This window comes from Nomascus leucogenys, chromosome 7b, assembly GCF_006542625.1.
Source record: "Nomascus leucogenys isolate Asia chromosome 7b, Asia_NLE_v1, whole genome shotgun sequence".
NCBI classification, from domain to species: domain Eukaryota; kingdom Metazoa; phylum Chordata; class Mammalia; order Primates; family Hylobatidae; genus Nomascus; species Nomascus leucogenys.
Genome location: NC_044387.1, coordinates 56,557,168 through 56,575,365, shown reverse-complemented (window position 1 = coordinate 56,575,365; position 18,198 = coordinate 56,557,168). Strand labels below are relative to the sequence as shown.

General features: G+C 48.5%; 2 protein-coding genes across 14 annotated transcripts in view; one reads left to right on the top strand and one right to left on the bottom strand.

Moving 5' to 3' along the window:
* Window positions 1-9,936, bottom strand: part of EWSR1 (EWS RNA binding protein 1) — a 30,128-nt gene extending 20,192 nt beyond the window's left edge. For 3 of the 11 annotated variants that reach the window (XM_030816035.1, XM_030816044.1, XM_030816037.1), the window contains exons 1-5: window positions 9,601-9,674; window positions 5,733-5,769; window positions 5,554-5,605; window positions 4,098-4,224; window positions 3,685-3,702 (exon numbers count right to left, since the gene is read on the bottom strand). In XM_030816035.1, the coding sequence (XP_030671895.1) occupies window positions 3,685-3,702; window positions 4,098-4,224; window positions 5,554-5,605; window positions 5,733-5,769; window positions 9,601-9,613 (247 nt within the window). In that variant the 5' untranslated portion in view covers window positions 9,614-9,674. Of the gene's footprint in view, window positions 1-3,684; window positions 3,703-4,097; window positions 4,225-5,553; window positions 5,606-5,732; window positions 5,770-9,600 lie in introns of all 11 variants that reach the window. The other 8 variants (XM_030816042.1, XM_030816043.1, XM_030816045.1 and 5 more) reach the window with 6 other exon arrangements.
* RHBDD3 (rhomboid domain containing 3) lies at window positions 9,787-18,065 on the top strand. Of its 3 annotated transcripts, none has more exons than XM_030816049.1 (7): window positions 9,787-9,861; window positions 10,372-10,524; window positions 12,277-12,466; window positions 13,723-14,106; window positions 17,054-17,216; window positions 17,305-17,592; window positions 17,681-18,046. In XM_030816049.1, the coding sequence occupies exons 3-7, from the start codon at window positions 12,319-12,321 to the stop codon at window positions 17,856-17,858; spliced, it is 1,161 nt and encodes a 386-aa protein (XP_030671909.1). In that variant the 5' UTR covers window positions 9,787-9,861; window positions 10,372-10,524; window positions 12,277-12,318; the 3' UTR covers window positions 17,859-18,046. The 3 variants fall into 3 exon arrangements, with proteins under 3 accessions (XP_030671909.1, XP_030671908.1, XP_030671907.1); XM_030816048.1 differs by lacking the exon at window positions 9,787-9,861 and adding an exon at window positions 9,969-10,201; XM_030816047.1 differs by lacking the exons at window positions 9,787-9,861; window positions 10,372-10,524; window positions 12,277-12,466 and having other exon boundaries at window positions 12,945-14,106; window positions 17,681-18,065.
* The last annotated feature ends 133 nt before the right edge of the window (window positions 18,066-18,198 follow it).

Below are 18,198 nucleotides of genomic sequence, written 5' to 3'. Positions count from 1 at the left end.
TTTTTGCCAAGTCTGTACTGATTTTGCTAGCAGGTCTTCTTAACAAGTTTGTAAACAAACTTACACACCCCAAAATACCCTCAAGCAGGAATAAAACATCCCAGAAAAAAAGGTAAAAGGCAAATGACATAGCATTTTAAAATAACTAAAAAATGATCCAGGTACTAGTTCTAGCACTAAAACCTGTAATTTGGGTAGTAATTAATCACTTTCTTTTGGTCCCAAGCACTACATCATGTGAAGCACAAGCTTAATTACTTGAGCACATGAGCAATAAAGATAAACTATAAATTATAGTTGCTTAACACAGGTTATCCTTTTTTTGTAAATTATTTAAAATTAAACTTCGATACTGCTCCAAACAAACATTTAAAAGGTAATGTTTTCACATCATAAAGCAGATTCCTGCCTGGTTATCAAGTTACTCAGCTCCATTCCTCTTACTTACCTACCACAAGCAAAAGGCCTTTTCCTGCTCAGCAATATTGGAGGTAAACCCTAGAGTCCCTCCTCCCCTTCAGTATTTCACTAACCAGGTGTCAGAAAAGACCTGCTCTCACATGTATGCTGCAAAGCAAGATGCATTCTCTCCCTAGCTCCTGCCTCTGCCAGACCAGGCAGGATCCATGCCTTTCTCTTTGGGACTTCGGCGTGGAGCATGACCAAAACCACGAAAGTCTGCAGCTCCTAACTAGAGTCCCTTTCCTGTAAGAGGTGTTACAACCATTCCTGGTGCTGGACTCTTCTTCCTCATGGTCAATGGGTACGATTAAGCCATGCAATAAAAAGTTTGGTTTACACTTTGGGAGGCTGAGGTGGGAGGAGTGCTCGAGTTTAGGAGTTAGAGACCATCTTGGGCAATATAGTGAGACCTCGCCTCTACAAAAAATAAACAAACTTAGCTGGGCATGGTGGTGTGAGCCTTTAGTCCCAGCTACTTGGGAGGCTGAGGTGGGTGGACTACTTGAGGCTGGGAGGTCAAGGCTGCAGTAAGACAAGATCCAGCCTAGGCAACAGAGAGAGACCTTATCTTAAAAAAACAAAACAAAACAAAACTTTGGTCTAGGTGCTGGCATTTATATCCAAAAAAGAAAAAAAAGTCTACATCTCACTAAAGAAAAAGTTTCCATATTTAAAATAAATCCTGAATCAAGACTGCCCATTTTAGTTAAGATTTACGGCCTTAAAGTGTCCTCACGTACTGGCCAGAAACAAGTACCAGCTTCCTTTTGTACAATCACCATTTGTAGCACAGAGTATAATACTCTTTCTTCTCTACCTCAAATATTGAAACGAAATTCTAAAATTATACACAGAGATACTAACGTCCTTGTCAAAAGTTTCAGAAAACAGGAAGCCCCAAGCAAAAACAGTTTTTGAGTTGGCATGTTGTTCATCTGAACTGCTTAAGTTTTTTGCAGAGTCCTAAGGTCAACCACATAAGGCATTCATTTATTTAATTAGAATCTAATACCATCTACCCTACCGTTCATATACCGATTATGCCCCACTACATGACACAACATCTGTAAGATTTACAAGGAGGGCAATTAAAAAAACAAAAAACTAAAAGTGACCAGGGCAATAACTCATGTCATAAAACTGTGCAGCAACAGTTAGAGCCTTGTCATGCTAAGGATTACAGCAATAGACACTGGGTTAATAAATAACCTTTTAATTAATCTGTAGTACCCACAAAAGCAGCCAAGCAAAATGAACAAAAATCAACAGAGCAAAATGATTTAATGACAAAAAAAAAAAAAAAAAAAAAGACCAGTGGCAAAAAAAGAAAACACACCTACTATGTGCTGACAACTTGAAGGAAAAAGGTGGTAAGAAATATTACACAAACCAAAACTTTTGTTCAACGTAAAAAAGTTCTTAAGAATTCCATTGAATTGAGGCTTATATAGCCCCTTTCTTCTGAAGTTTAATTTTTAAAAATCCTAGAAGAGAAGTGTATTTCTATGTATTCCCTCCAATGACTATCCAATAACTTTCATGTGTAAAGGCAGTATGAGGTAAGGAAAAATGCAGCATGTGTGCTTGAACCCACTCACTACCAATTAAGCTCCTGCTTAGTTTTGTTCACAGTTTGCTCATCAGGCTTAATTTTGGTGTTTTTACACCCCAAAAGTTCTTGGGAGGATTAAGGGAGATAAGAAGGCCACCCTATAAACTGTGAATTTTATACAAACATTATTACTAAGTGCAATCTCCAGCTCATCAAAGCTACTAGTCTCTATACTAGAGTGACATGTATCTTTTTAGGCCCATAGTCACGATGGGGCTTTCTCAACCAACGACAATGTGATACATGGCTCTAGAGAACCATTAATTTGCCTATAAATCACTCCGTCTCATTCCAGTAAAATGATCTAACGATTCCAAAGGCCAGATCTAGGCCACATTAACTTTCAGATCATACTTGTTTTAAAAAATGTAATGGCTTTAATACATGAAGATTATCTCACAATTTAAAAATTCTTTTTTTTTTTTTGAGACGGAGTCTCGCTCTGTCGCCCAGGCTGGAGTGCAGTGGCGCAATCTCGGCTCACCGCAAGCTCCGCCTCCCGGGTTCAAGCCATTCTCCTGCCTCAGCCTCTCCGAGTAGCTGGGACTACAGGCACCCGCCACCACGCCCGGCTAATTTTTTTTGTATTTTTAGTAGAGACGGGGTTTCACCGTGGTCTCGATCTCCTGACCTTGTGATCCGCCCGCCTCGGCCTCCCAAAGTGCTGGGATTACAAGCGTGAGCCACTGCGCCCGGCCTCAATTTCAAAATTCTATGCTAAAAAATCCAAACTGCATAACCTTAGTTCCAGCTCTTCCCACAGCTGCAATTAACACCACTAGAAAGTTTAGATAAACATTTCCCATCCTATTCGAGAAACACCCTAGATGGGTTAGGAATTACTTCCCATCAAAATCAGGACACTGGTACTCAAGGAGATAAATTACAGACAGGTTTTTCCCCTTAACTGGACTATATATAATTTGGAGAACTAAAGATAGTTTGAAAATAAGAGCTCTGATATCTTTAAGACTTTATTAGAGTCTTTTATAACAGCAATAATAAAAGGGGGGGGGTAGAGAGCCTGAAACATTACACAGCACTGAACACAAAAATTATCATAGATTTTTTATGTATCCCACCCAACCTCAGTATCAGAATATAATTTCTTCTAATTCTTAGAATAGTTTATTTTTTAGTTTCTTGGAATAATGTTATATATATTCAAGACATACCATGGATTAAAATAATTCATAACACTTAAAACAGAAAATAAAATGTGTCTGGACTAGAAACCAACCAATAGACAAACATGATACATGCAGGGTGGCAGTCTTGCTCCTCTAAATAAATCTCATCATGCAATCTATCCTTCAGGGAACGGGAAAATCAGCTGGGGAGAAATCATCTGAAATACCTTTGGGAAGGTAAATAACTATTATTAAGGCTTGAAACAAAGTAGTATTAAATAAAACCTTTCCCAAAATCATATAAAGAACAGGACATGGATCTGCAAATGGCACCTGAAGCGGTTTTTCATTAGCACCTTGCTGTGTGTGATGTTAGAAAGTTTGGGGGTTAAACAAATGAAAACACCTAAAGGATTAACATTACAGGGTTAGACAAGATGGAAAGCATTTCCCATGCAAGAATGAGCAGGATAGTCAAACCTGTACTGGTCCCTTCTACTGTGGAAAGCACAAAACAAAAAGTAGAGGGTACACTATCAGATGAAGCAAACATGTGAAAACCAGCTTGATTTTTAAGCAGCTCAATTTAAGAAGACTCATTCTTACTCAGTATTAGCATTAGCACAATCTTTTACATAGTCTCCATTTCATCATGAGATTATTCAAACAGTTAAAAGTTCTCTCTTGGAATTTATCCCACCCACATTCTATTGGAGATCTCTCAAGACTATAAGAGTAGGGAAGAAAGAGAAAAAATACCTCTTCCTAAGAATAAAGGATTCCCCAGATGCCAAGGTATGGACCAGAATATACATCCGAAAGCATGACTAATAAGCTTCTTAGCCAATGCCCTAGCCAGAACGACCCAAAAATCTCTCCAAGGCAGGCCTTACCAGTGGGAGGCTGTCCATAAGAAGTTGCATAGGCGGTCTGCCCATAGGTTGCAGTGGTCTGAGCCTGGGTATAGCTGACATCAGTGGGCTGTCCATAGGTTCCATAGCTTTGTTGCCCATATGCCTGCTCCAAAAAAATGAATGCAAGAACTTCATATACGAACTTTTGTATTTTAGCAATAAAATGGACTGCTGTTTAAGTTTCTAAATTGGAGAACCAAAATCAAAAACATTCCTTTCTAGAAGATTAAAAAAACCAACAACAAAAAAAAACCAACAACAAAACAAGACAAATAATCACAGTATCATGAATGTTATCCCTTATCTGATTCACTCATATTATGGTAAAGTTAGCTACAAAAAAAGCTCATTAGGTAAGTAGGCAACGTCATTCACAGCTTCTCAAGAGGGGGAAAAAAAGATAATCAGGCAAAACCTCAGTTAACTATACATGAGATTAACAAGACACTCTCAAGGGAAGAGCAATAAGGGCACAGGTGTATTAATTGCCAGCACTTAGTGTAGCACAGTTTTAGTGATTGGAAACAGAAGGTAGGAAGACAAATGAACAAAGAGAAAGCAATGAAGAGGGCTAAAATCTGTCAGAAAAAACAAAACCAGATTTTCAGCTTGACAAAAAGACTTTAAAACTACTACACCACTTCAAAGAAAATGAACCAGAACGCTGTATGTCCTCTTATGGTGGGCACATCAAGAGTACTGTCTTTTGAACTTAGACATCAATAATACTTAAAATCAAGCAAAGAATGAGTTGTTCTTTCAGATATTAGCATGATTATTCTCTAGGTTTGTTTAAATGACCAGTTATGTAAGATCTGCCAGAGACATCACATTCTGCCTGTCCTAGAACATGTTTCCATGGCAGTTATTAGTATCCATTTTATGGCATGGATCATTTCAGAATTCAATATTATCTTGAGAACACTAGAAGGCTAATTTCTAGAATCTGTTGGCCTATGCTTTTGAACAGACTCTTCACTGGAAAGAGCTCAGCAGCTCCTTGGCTAGGTCGCCAGTTTTTAGAGCTAACCCCACCACTTACTGTGCAACCACTGGCAAGTTACTTAATATCTATGCACTGCAATGTTCTCCTCTGCAGAATGGTCATATCATCCTCTTCCTTTGCAGAATTGCTATGATGAATAAATTCACTAAATTTAAACATAATGAAGAAGGACCAAGCATGGAACAGGGCACCTAACTTGAGAAATCATATTAAAAAGTTATAGAGAGTCAATTATCAGCTTTTGAATGGTTTCATTTATGATGGCAGAATAGAGTCCTTCACACTCCCACTGTGAAAGTTTAAAATGCCTGGGTATTTTACTACTACAAGCACATTACTCATTTGTTTTACTGGATAACTGAAAGATAACTGGATAATTTACTGATTTTACTTGGAGGTGCAGCTACATGTAATTATTTTAAAGATTACCTGGGTGGTCTGTGCATATCCTTGAGTGGGCTGGGCGGTGTAAGCACTGTAGCTGCGGAAGAATTAAATGCAATAACTTGAATAGAGAACATTCAAATACCACCTCTACAATTATAGAAGGCTCCATATTCAAAAAATATTAATCACACACAAAATACAGTTATAAAAGACTGACTTACCCCTGCTGCGCTGCAGCTTGGCTATAGGTACTGTAATCTAGAGGAAAACAAAGAGAAAAAATAGTGTAAAGTTAGCAGAAACAAGGAGAAGAGAAAAAAGGGGGAAAGAATTCACGTGGCAGGAAGAATTCTTTAAACTGCAGGGAGACCTGCCAACACAGGTCCAAATGAGTCCCCCTTACCTCTCAACACCTAACAGAAAAAAAAGTCTAAACCAGTTAAACTCAACATTTGACTATGGGACTAGCTAATGAGGTCAAGATCAGCTGATTTGGCAGGTATACTTTGTATGTTCCCATGACCACAAAACCCGTCCCAATCCCACCTGTCATTTGAAATACAGGATGATCATCAGTATCACAGACTGACAAGATCTACTAACAGGATCAGAAGTTTTACCCTCATATAAAACGGAGGCATGCAACAATAATACAAAGTTTAACACTAGATTGCTTACGTTAGAACCTACCTCTCCTCAAAAATTAGTTTTCACTCCCCTCACTTTAGCAAGTTAGACAAACCATCATTCCCTAGCTCAACGACAGTGAAATGGAATGGCAGACAAGCAGGCAGTCACCACACTCCAGTGTTTTAAAGGGTTTGCTGTGTCAGAACTACATTTGTGCAGCAACTTAAAATCTAGATATATTATAAATCCTGGTGAAGCAGAGCTAAGGCAGAACCCTGAAGACTGGCAAAGAAGAAAAAGCATTTAGTCTTTCTGGGAAAAATTTGGTATTGTCTTTCATACAACTCAAAATGATTTCAACTTTAAAAAAAAATGACATGAATTTTCATCCCTTATCTAAGTAAACCTCCCTATAATTTTCCTTTTCCTATGAAATTTATAACATGCATCCAAAGGGACCAAAAACTCTGGTCCACTGAGGTGTCTACAAGTAGTAAAAACAAACGGAAAATAGTTTTCAGAGCACTACTGCATTAAAGTTAGATAAATTTAGTTTTTTTTTTTTTTAAAGGCAGTTAAAGTAATTATTTTTGAAAATTCTGCCCAATTCTTTCTTCTCCACAAGAACACATATCTTGTTCTGTCTGAAGACAGTACTGCCATTAGGACGGAAAAAAGGGGTCCTTTATTTTCCAATCAGAAAGTAGTCCCTCATCCAAAACCAACAATTGACAGCTCTTCATGGCATCGACTTCATGCAATCCAAAGCCAGCCTCACAATCCCTCGGGGGCCTGAGAGAGCTTTGCTGAATCCATCTCTTCACGTTGGCTTATCTACCTACCTCTCTATACTTTACTGGACTACTTTCTTTCCTTTGTACACACTCCTAACTCAAAACCCTGAATCACCAAGAGGAACAAATCAACTGCCCAAAGGCTACCTATAATGAAAAAATAATCTGTTCATGACAATCTTAAAGGCATTTGCAATAGCACTACAAGTCATACACTCTGTGACATTAAAACTAAATGCAAATCATTTTTTCCATGTGGCATCTACAAAATAAACACAGCAATGAATCATTTAACATCAAATATTTTAACCCACGTTTTGTTGAGGTCTTTGCTTGAGAAATGATTCTAAATCACTGTCATGTAAGTTCAACGTTTGCAAGACGACTTTTACACAAGAGCAGTTATGTAAAACATAAAACTGGCAAAGCTGATATGGAACAACCAATGACCTCTTATCAGTGAGAAACCAGAGGATTCGGCCCTATACTAACTGGTGGGCTATGGAAGGTAGCAAATTTGTTTCAAGAAGTTACATTTATCTTCCTAGAACACACAAACATCACAGGCCCTCAAACAAGCTATTAGGTTGGTGCAAAAGTCATTACTTTTGCACCAACCTAATACAATTACAAACGGGTCAGATTATTCAGCAACCAACTGTGTTCGTTTTTAACCCCCAAAGTGAGCCACAGACTTCACTAAAAATCACTTCACTGTGATTGAGGGATGGGGGTTCTAGATTGCTGCGAGTCTGCATTCCACTTCTTTGTTGCACTGGATATATATGCTTTACGTACTTTTCTACGAGACACATACGAGGAGAGAAAACCTCTATTATTATTAACCCAAGGCAACGGTTTAACACTTTAGAGCAGTCACTATGGAAGCTGCTTCACACTACCTGAGTTGAAGTCAGCATGGGACAAATTTGTGGAATGCTTATGCTGGAAGGTCAGAAGGGCTCAAAAGCTTAAGAGGTATAGCCTAACTTCTGTATTTTACAGGAAAGAAAACTAAGGACCAGATTACTTATGTGACTCTCTGAAGCCCCCCGCCCCAGCCAGGCCTAATGTGTTTACTGTATGTCAACAGAAACCACAACTGTAATTCTAATACAGTACAGCACATGGTAGTCACTGGTGAACAAGGTTTGAACAAAGTTGACTGAAAAAAAGGCATGTCCAGCCATGTCAACGCACACGTTTTGCCTTTTCAGGCTTTTGCAGAGGAGAAGAGAGTGGATAGGGCACCTAGGAAACCACTTCCCACCAGGAGGTTAGCTGTGGTATTTCAGAGTCCTCTCTTCTACCGGCACTCTTTGGTATCCCGGCACGAACAGCCAACACTTACCTGTTTATTGACCACAGATGGGGAGAATTCTTAAACTGTCCTTAAGTTGCTGGATTCTGGACTCTAAAAACTCTGGAGGGCCCAGAACTTTTCCTGTCTTCCTTCTCATCTTCTCCCACTGTCTCTAAGGCCTGGAACCAGGTGGCCTGAGAATAGCCCCGGGGCAAAAATGCTCCACCCTGCCAATTTTCGCGGGTTAGTGTACCCACAGGTTGCGAACTGCAGGTGATGGCTAGGCGACACTCTTAAACGCTCCTTCCATCAAGGACCACTCTACTCCCATTTTGGAGTTCCCATCTGGGGCTTGCTTGCAAGTGCCTTTAAGATTGCTTCTACTGGCCTTTTTTCCCCTCTCCTCTGTCGACCTACGAAATCAACAGGCCTGCCGGCCTAACGCAGGAGAATAAACGTGCGAGGCCACTGCTGAAACATAATTCAAATGCAGGCTCGGCCTTTTGTTCTTCCTAGGTCAGAGAGGCCAGAAATATCTTTCTGGTAGCGTTTCTCGTCTCTCGACCCAGGCTGGCCTTATTATACAACGGATGTCCCTCGGCGTTTGCAGAAAAAGGGCCCTGGGAAGCCACTTAATTGGTTTTGGGGGAGGGGAGAGCGTGGATTAATAAATAACGATAAAAATAGAGAAGCCCAAGAAGGCGGCAAACTGGGGGCCCTGGAGGAGGGAAGCACATTCTGTCTAAAGCCCAGGCGAGCAGAAGTTCGGCTTGGGGCTGGAAGCTGCAGAGGGGGCAGCTCGGCAGCGCCAGACGCCCCAGGCGACTAGGTAATGATGACGGGGCTCCCGCTCATAGGCCGGCACCCCTCGGTCCACAAATCCACGGTATCTTTATTTGCTTTTTTCCCTGGCTTCTCGGGAAACCCTGGAAACGGGGAGAGAGGCCTCACAGGGACAGCAGCCGGCGGCCCCCCCGGCGGTTTCATAGTGACCGGCTTGAGGCCTGGCCAAATCCTCCCCTTCACGCAGGGCCTCGAAGGCCGCAGGCCCCGCCCACGTGGCGGGAGGCCCGGAGCGCAGGGCGCGAGGACCGCCACACAATGGAGGCCAAGGCGGGCCCCGCGCGCCCCCGCCACAGTGAGCCCCCCGCGCGCCACGGGCGCCGGAAGATTCCAGAACCGGCCCGCCCGGTTGGGGGAGGGGAGAGGAACGCGGATCCCCGAGCTCGTCGGGCCGCGGCGAGTGCCTCAAACCCCTCTCGGCAACTCCACTCAGTCTTCCCAGCCAAGCCTAGAGACGAACAACCCCCAGTTTGGGCGTTCCGGCTGCCGCCGGCGCGACCGCAGTTCCACCATACTCACCCGTGGACGCCATTTTCTCTCCTTCCTCCTCGTTCTCTCAACGTCCGTCTCCCTCTCGCTTTCCCTCTAGGCGCCGCACTGCGCAGGCGCAAATCCCGCAACCCCGGGCGCGACCATCCGGCCAGGCCACGGGGGTGGGGTCAGGAGGGATGAACCACCGCTTTCTCGTTCTTCGCGTCCGCAACCCTTGTCCCAATCCTCTCTAAAGAGCGCCCGACGTGACACTCGGGCCAAAATAGCACCTAAGGGGCCAGAGCGCGGGTGAGCGGGTCTCAGTGTGAAACCGGAGAGGCTCTCTGCACGAGACTAGGCTGTTTGGAATGGTTCCGTCCGCTGGCTCTAGGGACCGTCGCCGAAGAGTCGGCCGTGCAGGGAGACGGAGATCGGCGGGAGGGCTGGGGGAAGGGACCTGGACTGGAACAACTGCTGACTAATCCGCGGGCCGCGGGGAATGGGTGGCGCGCCAGCCGGTCGCCGGGGTCACGCGGCCGGGTGTGCGCGGAATGGATTCAGGGTTCTCGGGTCTCGCCCGGGAGCTAGAGTCCCGACTCCCAGCCGGGGTCCCCGACCGGCCTTTCGGGGTTTCCGGGCGCGCTCTGCAGTGAGTACCCGGGACGCGTGGCCCGGGCCAGCGGGGAAGGGCCCCCAAGGCCGGTCGGCTGGGTGGGAGGCCTCGAACGCCGTGCCTGGCCCCGAGACCCCATCCCCGGTAACGGTCGAGGTGGAGCAGGCCCTTTAATCATCCCTCATCCAATACCCTTGTTTCTACAGAAGGGGAAACTGAGGCCCAAGGAAATTGAGTATCTCTGCAAAGTCCCCAGCTGAGTTCGAACCAGACAGATCCTGGGACCCCCTACTCTATCCGCCACCCGGAAGAATCTCCGTCCTTGTCTTTCCATTGTGCCCTCCCGGCTTCCCAGTAAGGTAGGCAGGGCCTGGTGGTGCACTGCCCCGTTTCATAGATTGAAGAAAGTGAGGTCCAGGGGGCTCACGCCGCAGTTCCGAGTGTCCACGGGTAAGCCCTTCACCCTTGCTAAGGTGCCCAGAGCAGGGGAATGGTTGTGAGGTGTCGATGCAGGAGGAGGTTTACGGTGGGTGCCTTGGCCCCAAACCCTGCCTCCAGGCAAGGCTGACCCTGCCCACCTTCCTGGACCTCTAGCCCCAGCCCCCTAGGTGGATGCCTGGGTCCGCGAAGGGCAGGGTTCACCTTCAAATCCCTCAGCAGGACCAGGAGCCAAGCTAGTGTCCTTTCTTCAGTGAACATATATAAAGCACTGGCTGTGTGCTCTGAATACCCTAGGGAATGTGGGGTTGGATCAGAGGAACCATGAGCTCAGACCACCTGCCTAGGGAGACAGACTGGCCAAGCTGTGCTCCTAAGGATAAGCTCCATGATGTTAGGGGGCCAGAGGAGGGGAAGGGATATTTGAGCTGGGCTTCCAAGGGTGAAATAGGAGTTTGCCTGCTGGCAAAACGGAGGGAAGGACAATGCAGGCAGAGGAGCTTTCCACATTTTTCCTGCAGGAAACTGGTAGATGTGGAGAAGGCACTTGGCAGGGGAGCAAATTAGGCAGCCTTCTTGTCTCTCTGGGATCCTGCTTCCTGTCCTGAATCAGCTCAGTGGGAGTCCTGGGACCGAGAGGCCTGACCAGGGGTGAAGACCTACAGGCCCTGGAGGACAGGCTGGATGCAAGAGGCACGGAGGAGAAGGCCTTGCTTTGGTGGGCAGGGAAAGGCCATGTTCGAGGGCCATAGCTGGGACCAGCTAGGCTGGAGCAGCCACCTCCATATTGAGGCCTTCTCGATGGGCCAGTTGGTGGCTACTGACACCTGCCATGATTAGTGGGGATTGCTATGGTTTATGGAGCAAGAGTTGTGGGCCAGGGCCTGCCTTAGCCTATTCCTTTTTATTTCATCATGCTCTGAGGAAAAGAATTTCTGAATTTCCATTTTACAGATGAGAAAGGAGAGGCTCATCTGCAAAATGAGGCTCATCTGTAAAAAGATGAGTTTGGAAACTTGCCTCAGGACACAGAGCAGAAAGAGGTGGAGCACATACTGTACCCTTCCTGTGGAAAGGGGAGCCAGGGCTAGAGGGGCTGTGCCAGTAAGGAAGCAGGAGGAGGCTTACAGTGGATGGGCTCACCCTCAAAGGGGATGTCTCAGTCCCAGGTCTCTTAGTATGGCTCAAGGTGTGGGACTCCTGCCCTTCTGCCCCACCCCTTCCCCAGTCTGCTTGCCCATTGTCTGGCCCCACCCCAGGGTCAAGGGCAACTGAAACCATCTGGAGCATTAAGGCTGGGCACAGGGGAGGGGAGGAAGGAGGGAGGTAGTAGCCTGAGGGAAGGGGGAGGACAGAAGAGGGCTAGAGATGTCCCTGAATTCGCCCTGGGGGTGAAGGCCTGAACCCCTCTTTTTGGGAGTTCAGGGCCCATCAGGACTCAGGAGTCTCTATGCCTGTCCCCTGCCAGTCCTTAAACAGAGGTGAGTGGAATGGTAAGATGGCTTATGAGCGCATGGGTTAGGGTCTAAGCTCCACTATGGCCAAGCTGCTGGGCCTGCCTCTCCAGCCTGTTTCCACCTCTATAAAATAGGGCTGTTGATAAGGTGCTTGATAGGGTATTGGTGAGATAAAAGCTCCAATAATAACTTGTTATCGTTTTCTTTTATCCCCAGCACACAGCTCCAGGACCACTCTTGACCATCCTCAACCAAGCTATGCATGCCAGGGGCCCCCATGGCCAACTGTCCCCAGCGCTGCCTCTCGCCTCCTCAGTCCTGATGCTCCTGATGAGCAGCCTGTGGCTGGTGGGGGCCGGCCCCGGCCTGGTCCTGGCCCCGGAGCTGTTGCTGGACCCCTGGCAGGGTGAGGGCCAGCCACGTGGACCTTGGAGGAAGCAGGAGACTTGCTGTAGGGCCTGGGCCCAGTTGGCAGGAGCAGCACTAGGCCTCCAGGGGTCAAACAGGGATGGGGCCCAGTGTCCCGGGAAAGCGTGGCCTTAGACAGGAGCATGCCCAGCACATCCACAGCCAAGAAGGGAGGCAGAGGACTCGGCAGGGTGGGCTGGAACCTGTGGGTAGGAGTGCTTTTCTCATGGTTTCCCTTTCTGGCAGCTTTTCCTTGAAATAAGAACTAAGGCCGGGTGGCTGACGCCTGTAATCCCAGCACTTTGGGAGGCTGAGGCAGGTGGATCACTTGAGGTCAGAAGTTCGAGACCAGCCCAGCCAACATGGTGAAACCCTGTCTCTACTAAAAATACAAAAATTGGCCGGGCGCAGTGGCTCACACCTGTAATCTCAGCACTTTGGGAGGCCGAGGCGGGCGGATCACGAGGTCAGGAGATTGAGACCATCCTGGCTAACACGGTGAAACCCCCTCTCTACTAAAAATACAAAAAAATTAGCCGGGCGTAGTGGTGGGCGCCTGTAGTCCCAGCTACTCCGGAGGCTGAGGCAGGAGAATGGCGTGAACCTGGGAGGCGGAGCTTGCAGTGAGCCGAGATCGTGCCACTGCACTCCAGCCTGGGTGACAGAGCGAGACTCCGTCTCAAAAAACAAAACAAAACAAAAAACAACTAAGACTTTCAGCTAAGCATGAGGATGGGAGGAGGAGGTGTTGGGGGTTTGAGGAGTGACCTCAGCTGAGCACCTGTTTCCCAGTAATAACTCCTCCAATTTGTATTTGAGGACCCCCAATGATGCTTGGAGAGGTTAAGTGATTTGACCAGGGTCACACAGCTTGAGGGAATGGGGTAGCTCCAGGATTGAAGCAGGCCATCTCATGCTCTCAGCCAGGTATGATTTAGTAAATACAGAAGCGGAGTACCTTCATGGTGTCTGGGACATAGTGAGTGCTCAGTATAGTGGGTTGTCAGTAAAAAGACTGAGTGGCAGGTCCAGTGTGTTCTGTTTAATATCACAGAGGCGTAGCCACAGTGTTTGGAAGTCCTTGGTCCCTTCCACCAATGATTAAGTGCTGGCTGTGGGCAGACTGGCTCCTGGGGAGGGGAGGTGGGCTCAGCAGGTGGCCCTGGTGTAGGGTAACCTTCAACCTGGCACACCTGGGACAGCCTTGGATGTTGGGGCCACTAACCTGGCACATAAGCCCCTTCTCTCTCCCAGTGCACCGCCTGCTGACCCATGCCCTGGGCCACACGGCCCTGCCGGGCCTGCTCCTGAGCCTGCTGCTCCTGCCCACTGTGGGCTGGCAGCAGGAGTGCCACCTGGGCACGCTGAGATTCCTGCATGCCTCGGCCCTGCTCGCCTTGGCTTCTGGGCTGCTGGCAGTGCTGCTCGCCGGCCTTGGGGTGTCCAGTGCAGCCGGCAGCTGTGGATACATGCCTGTCCACCTGGCCATGCTGGCTGGGGAGGGACACCGCCCTAGACGGCCCCGTGGGACACTGCCACCGTGGCTGCCGCCGTGGCTGCTGCTTGCCCTGACCCCACTGCTCAGCTCTGAGCCACCCTTCCTGCAGCTCCTTTGCGGCCTCCTTGCCGGCCTGGCCTGTATCCTTTGCCTGAGCTCAGGGCCCGTGGGGATGTGTGGGTTCTGTGGGTGGGTGCCTGGGAAGGAAGTGGCACAAAGGGGTGAAGGCCCAAGCAATACCAAGGAGCTGTGCACACACATTCCAGGAGCTTCTCTGAGTCTTCCTCTGGGACATGCTCTGGGCTGGGACCCGGGGGCTTATGGCCTGGTGGAGGTGCCAGTTACAATGTAAAGGGCTCCGTGGGCTCCCTGTAATATCAATGCCATTCTTTGCAGAAATAGAAAAAATAATCCCAAAATTTATATGGAACCACAAAAGGCCCAGAGTAGCCAAACCACCCTGAGCAAAAATTAAAAATTAAAAAAATTAAAAGCCTGGCCAGGCGTAGTGGCTCACACCTGTAACCCCAGCACTTTGGGAGGCCAGGAGGGCAGATCACTTGAGGTCTGGAGTTCAAGACCAGCCTGGCCAACATGGTGAAACCCCATCTGTACTAAAAATAAAAAAATTAGGCCACGCCTATAATCCCGCACTTTGGGAGGCCAAGGTGGGTGGATCACGAGGTCAGGAGTTCAAGACCAGCCTGGCCAACATGGTAAAACCCCATCTCTACTAAAAATACAAAAATTAGCTGGGTGTGGTGGTGTGCACCTGTAATCCCAGCTACTTAGGAGACTGAGGCAGGACAATCACTTGAACCTGGGAGGCAGAGGCTGCAATGAGCCGAGATCGTGCCACTGCACTCGAGCCTGGGCGACAGGGCGAGACCCCGGTCTCAAACCCCAAAAAACAAAAATTAGCCGGGCGTGGTGGCAGGCGCCTGTAGTCCCAGCTACTTGGGAGACTGAGACAGGAGAATTGGTTGAACCTGGGAGGCAGAGGCTGCAATGAGCCGAGATCATGCCACTGCACTCCAGCCTGGGCGACAGGGTGAGACCCCGGTCTCAAACCCCAAAAAACAAAAATTAGCCAAGCGTGGTGGCAGGCGCCTGTGGTCCCAGCTACTTGGGAGACTGAGACGGGAGAAGTGCTTGAATCCGAGAGGCAGAGGCTACAGTGAGCCAAGATAGTGCTGCTGCACTCCAGCCTGGGCGAGAGAGCGAGACTCCCTCTCAAAAAAAAAATTAAAAGCCTAAGTGAATGGAAAGATCTCATGTTCACGGATTGGAATACTTAATATTGTTAAAATGGTAATGCTACTCAGTTGATTTATAGATCCCACACAATTCTTATCAAAATCTCAGCTGTCTTTGTTGTTGGTGCAGAAATTAGCAAGCTGGTCCTAAAATTAATATGGAAATGTAAAGAACCCAGAATACCTCAGATAATCTTGAAAAAGAAAAGCAAACCTGGAAGACTTACACTTTTCAATTTCAAAACTTAAAACTACAAAAGTGGCCAGGTGCAGTGGCTCACGCCTGTAATCCCAGCACTTTGAGAGGCCGAGGCAGACAGATCACTTGACGTCAGGAGTTCAGGACCAGCGTGGCCAACATGGTGAAATCCCATCTCTACTAAAAATACAAAAATTAGCCAGGCGTGGTGGCACATGCCTGTAATCCCAGCTGCTCATGAGGCTGAGGCAGGAGAATTGCTGGAACCCAGGAGACAGAGGTTGAAGTGAGCTCAGATTGCACCACTGCACTCCAGCCTGGGCGACAGAGCAAGACTCTCCAAAAAAAAAAAAAAAAAGCCGTTCAAAATTATAATAATCAAGATATTGTGGTACTGGCATCAGGATAGACATACAGATCGATGGACTAGAATTGACAATCTAGAAATAAACTATTAGATTTACTGTATAGTCAATTTATTTTGACAAGAGTGCCAAGTCGATTCAATGAGGAAAAGAATATTCTTTTTAATAAATGGTGCTAGAGGCTGGGTGCAGTGGCTTACGCCTGTAATCCTACCACTTTAGGAGGCTGAGGTGGGTGGATTTCTTGAGGCCAGGAGTTTAAGACCAGCCTGGCCAACATGGTGAAACCCTGTACTAAGAATACAAAATAGCCAGGTGTGATGGCACGTGCCTGTAATCCCATCTATTCAGGAAGCCGAGGCAGGAGAATTGTTTGAACCTCGGAGGTGGAGGTTGCAGTGAGCCGAGATTTCACCACTGCACATCAGCCTGGGCGACAGTGTGAGACTTTGTCTCAAAAATAAACAAATAAATAAATAGTGCTAGAGCACTACTTATTGGTGTCCTGCTTCTAAGATTTTTTTTTTTAATTTTTAGAGACAGGGTCTTGTTCTGTCACCCAAGCTGGAGTGTGGTGACGCCGTCATAGCTCTCACTACAGCCTCAAACTCCTGGGCTCAAACCATCCTCTTGCCTCAGCCACTTGAGTAGCTGAAATTACAGGTGTGCACTGCCACGTCCAGCTAATTTTAAAAATTTTTTGTAGAGACGGGGTCTATGTTGCCCAGGCTGGTCTTGAACTCCTGGCCTCAAGTGATCCTCCCGTCTCAGCCTCCCCAAGTGCTGGGATTATACAGCTGTGAGCCACTGTGTCCAGCCCTAAGATGATTCATACCTATCGGGGAAAACAGTGCCACCAGAGAGAACAGGCTGGCCCCTGCACTGTGGATTGGGGACAGGAGTTATCCAGGCCTGTCTGAAGGCAATAGCAGGTGTGTCCATGGGACTTCTTCCAGGAAGGGTGGGCCCTGAGTTACAGACCTGAAAGGGTGCATAGGGTTCTGGGAACAGAGTGGGTCATGGGTGAGCCCAGGCTTTGGGGTGAGGCATACCTGGCTCTGTTTGGCTGAGTAGCTTCAGGCAGGTCCCTTTTCCTTTCTGAACCTCTGCTGCTGATCAGGGTGACGCTATTCCATGCTGGTCCACAGTGAGGAGACAGGAGGGAATGGTGGCCAGCACACTTGGCATGGGGCCTGGCCTGTGGCGTGGGCCCACCCCTGGCTGCTTTTGGTTTTCCTTGACCGGCCGCCCTGCCCTGGGCAGACAGATGCAGCTGGGGCCTTCCGGTGGCTGGAACCCTCAGAGCGACGGCTGCAGGCACTGCAGGAGGGTGTCTTGTGCAGGACCTTGGCGGGGTGCTGGCCCCTGAGGCTCCTTCCCACCCTGGGCAGCCTGGCGGAGCTGCCTGTCACCCATCCTGCCGGAGTGAGGTGAGGGTGATGGGGGGGACGCCAGTCCAGGTGGTGGGTGCTGTGGCAGGGCTGGCAGTCAGGCCCTCTTCTGTTCCCACTCCTCCAGGCCTCCCATCTCTGGACCGCCTTATGTGGCCTCCCCCGACCTCTGGTCCCACTGTGAAGGCTCAGCCCTGCCCCCACCAGGCCTGAGGCCTGTGCAGCCCACCTGGGAGGGCTCCTCAGAGGCGGGCCTGGACTGGGCTGGGGCCAGCTTCTCCCCAGGGACTCCGATGTGGGCGGCCTTGGATGAGCAGATGCTGCAGGAGGGCATCCAGGCCTCGCTTCTTGATGGGCCAGCCCAGGGACCCCAGAGCGCACCATGGCTGTCCAAGTCCTCTGTCTCCTCTCTGCGGTAAGGTGGTGTGGGCAGAGGTGGGGTCCCCTGGTATAGGGGCCAGGGTGGCCCTGACACTCCCCACTTGTCCCCCCACCCCCCACAGGCTGCAGCAACTGGAGCGCATGGGCTTCCCTACGGAGCAGGCGGTGGTGGCACTGGCAGCCACAGGCCGGGTGGAGGGTGCCGTGTCACTGTTGGTTGGAGGACAAGTGGGCACTGAGACCCTGGTGACCCATGGAAAGGGTGGGCCTGCCCACTCCAAGGGTCCTGGGCCTCCCTAGCCCAGGCAGAGTGTGGGGCACAGGCAGGCCCTTGGGTGCTAAGGGCTGGGCTGCACGTGGGTAGCCTGAGCTCCTGCTCTGTCTAAAGAGGGCCACAGTGGGGAGCAGGGGCACCTCTGGAGGCAGGAGAGGCCCCCCAGCATGCTGCCCTAGTACGTGTTTAGAATAAAAACCAGTTTGTTTTTCAACCTGGACCTCCTTGGAGGCAGCACTTGTGTTTCACTCTTCTGTGTTGGCATCAGGGGGATGAATGAATGAGTGAGCACCAAATGAATGACCAGTTGTGGGAGAGCTGTTCCCTGATGTCCAGAGACACAGGCTTCCTGGCCCTGCACCATGC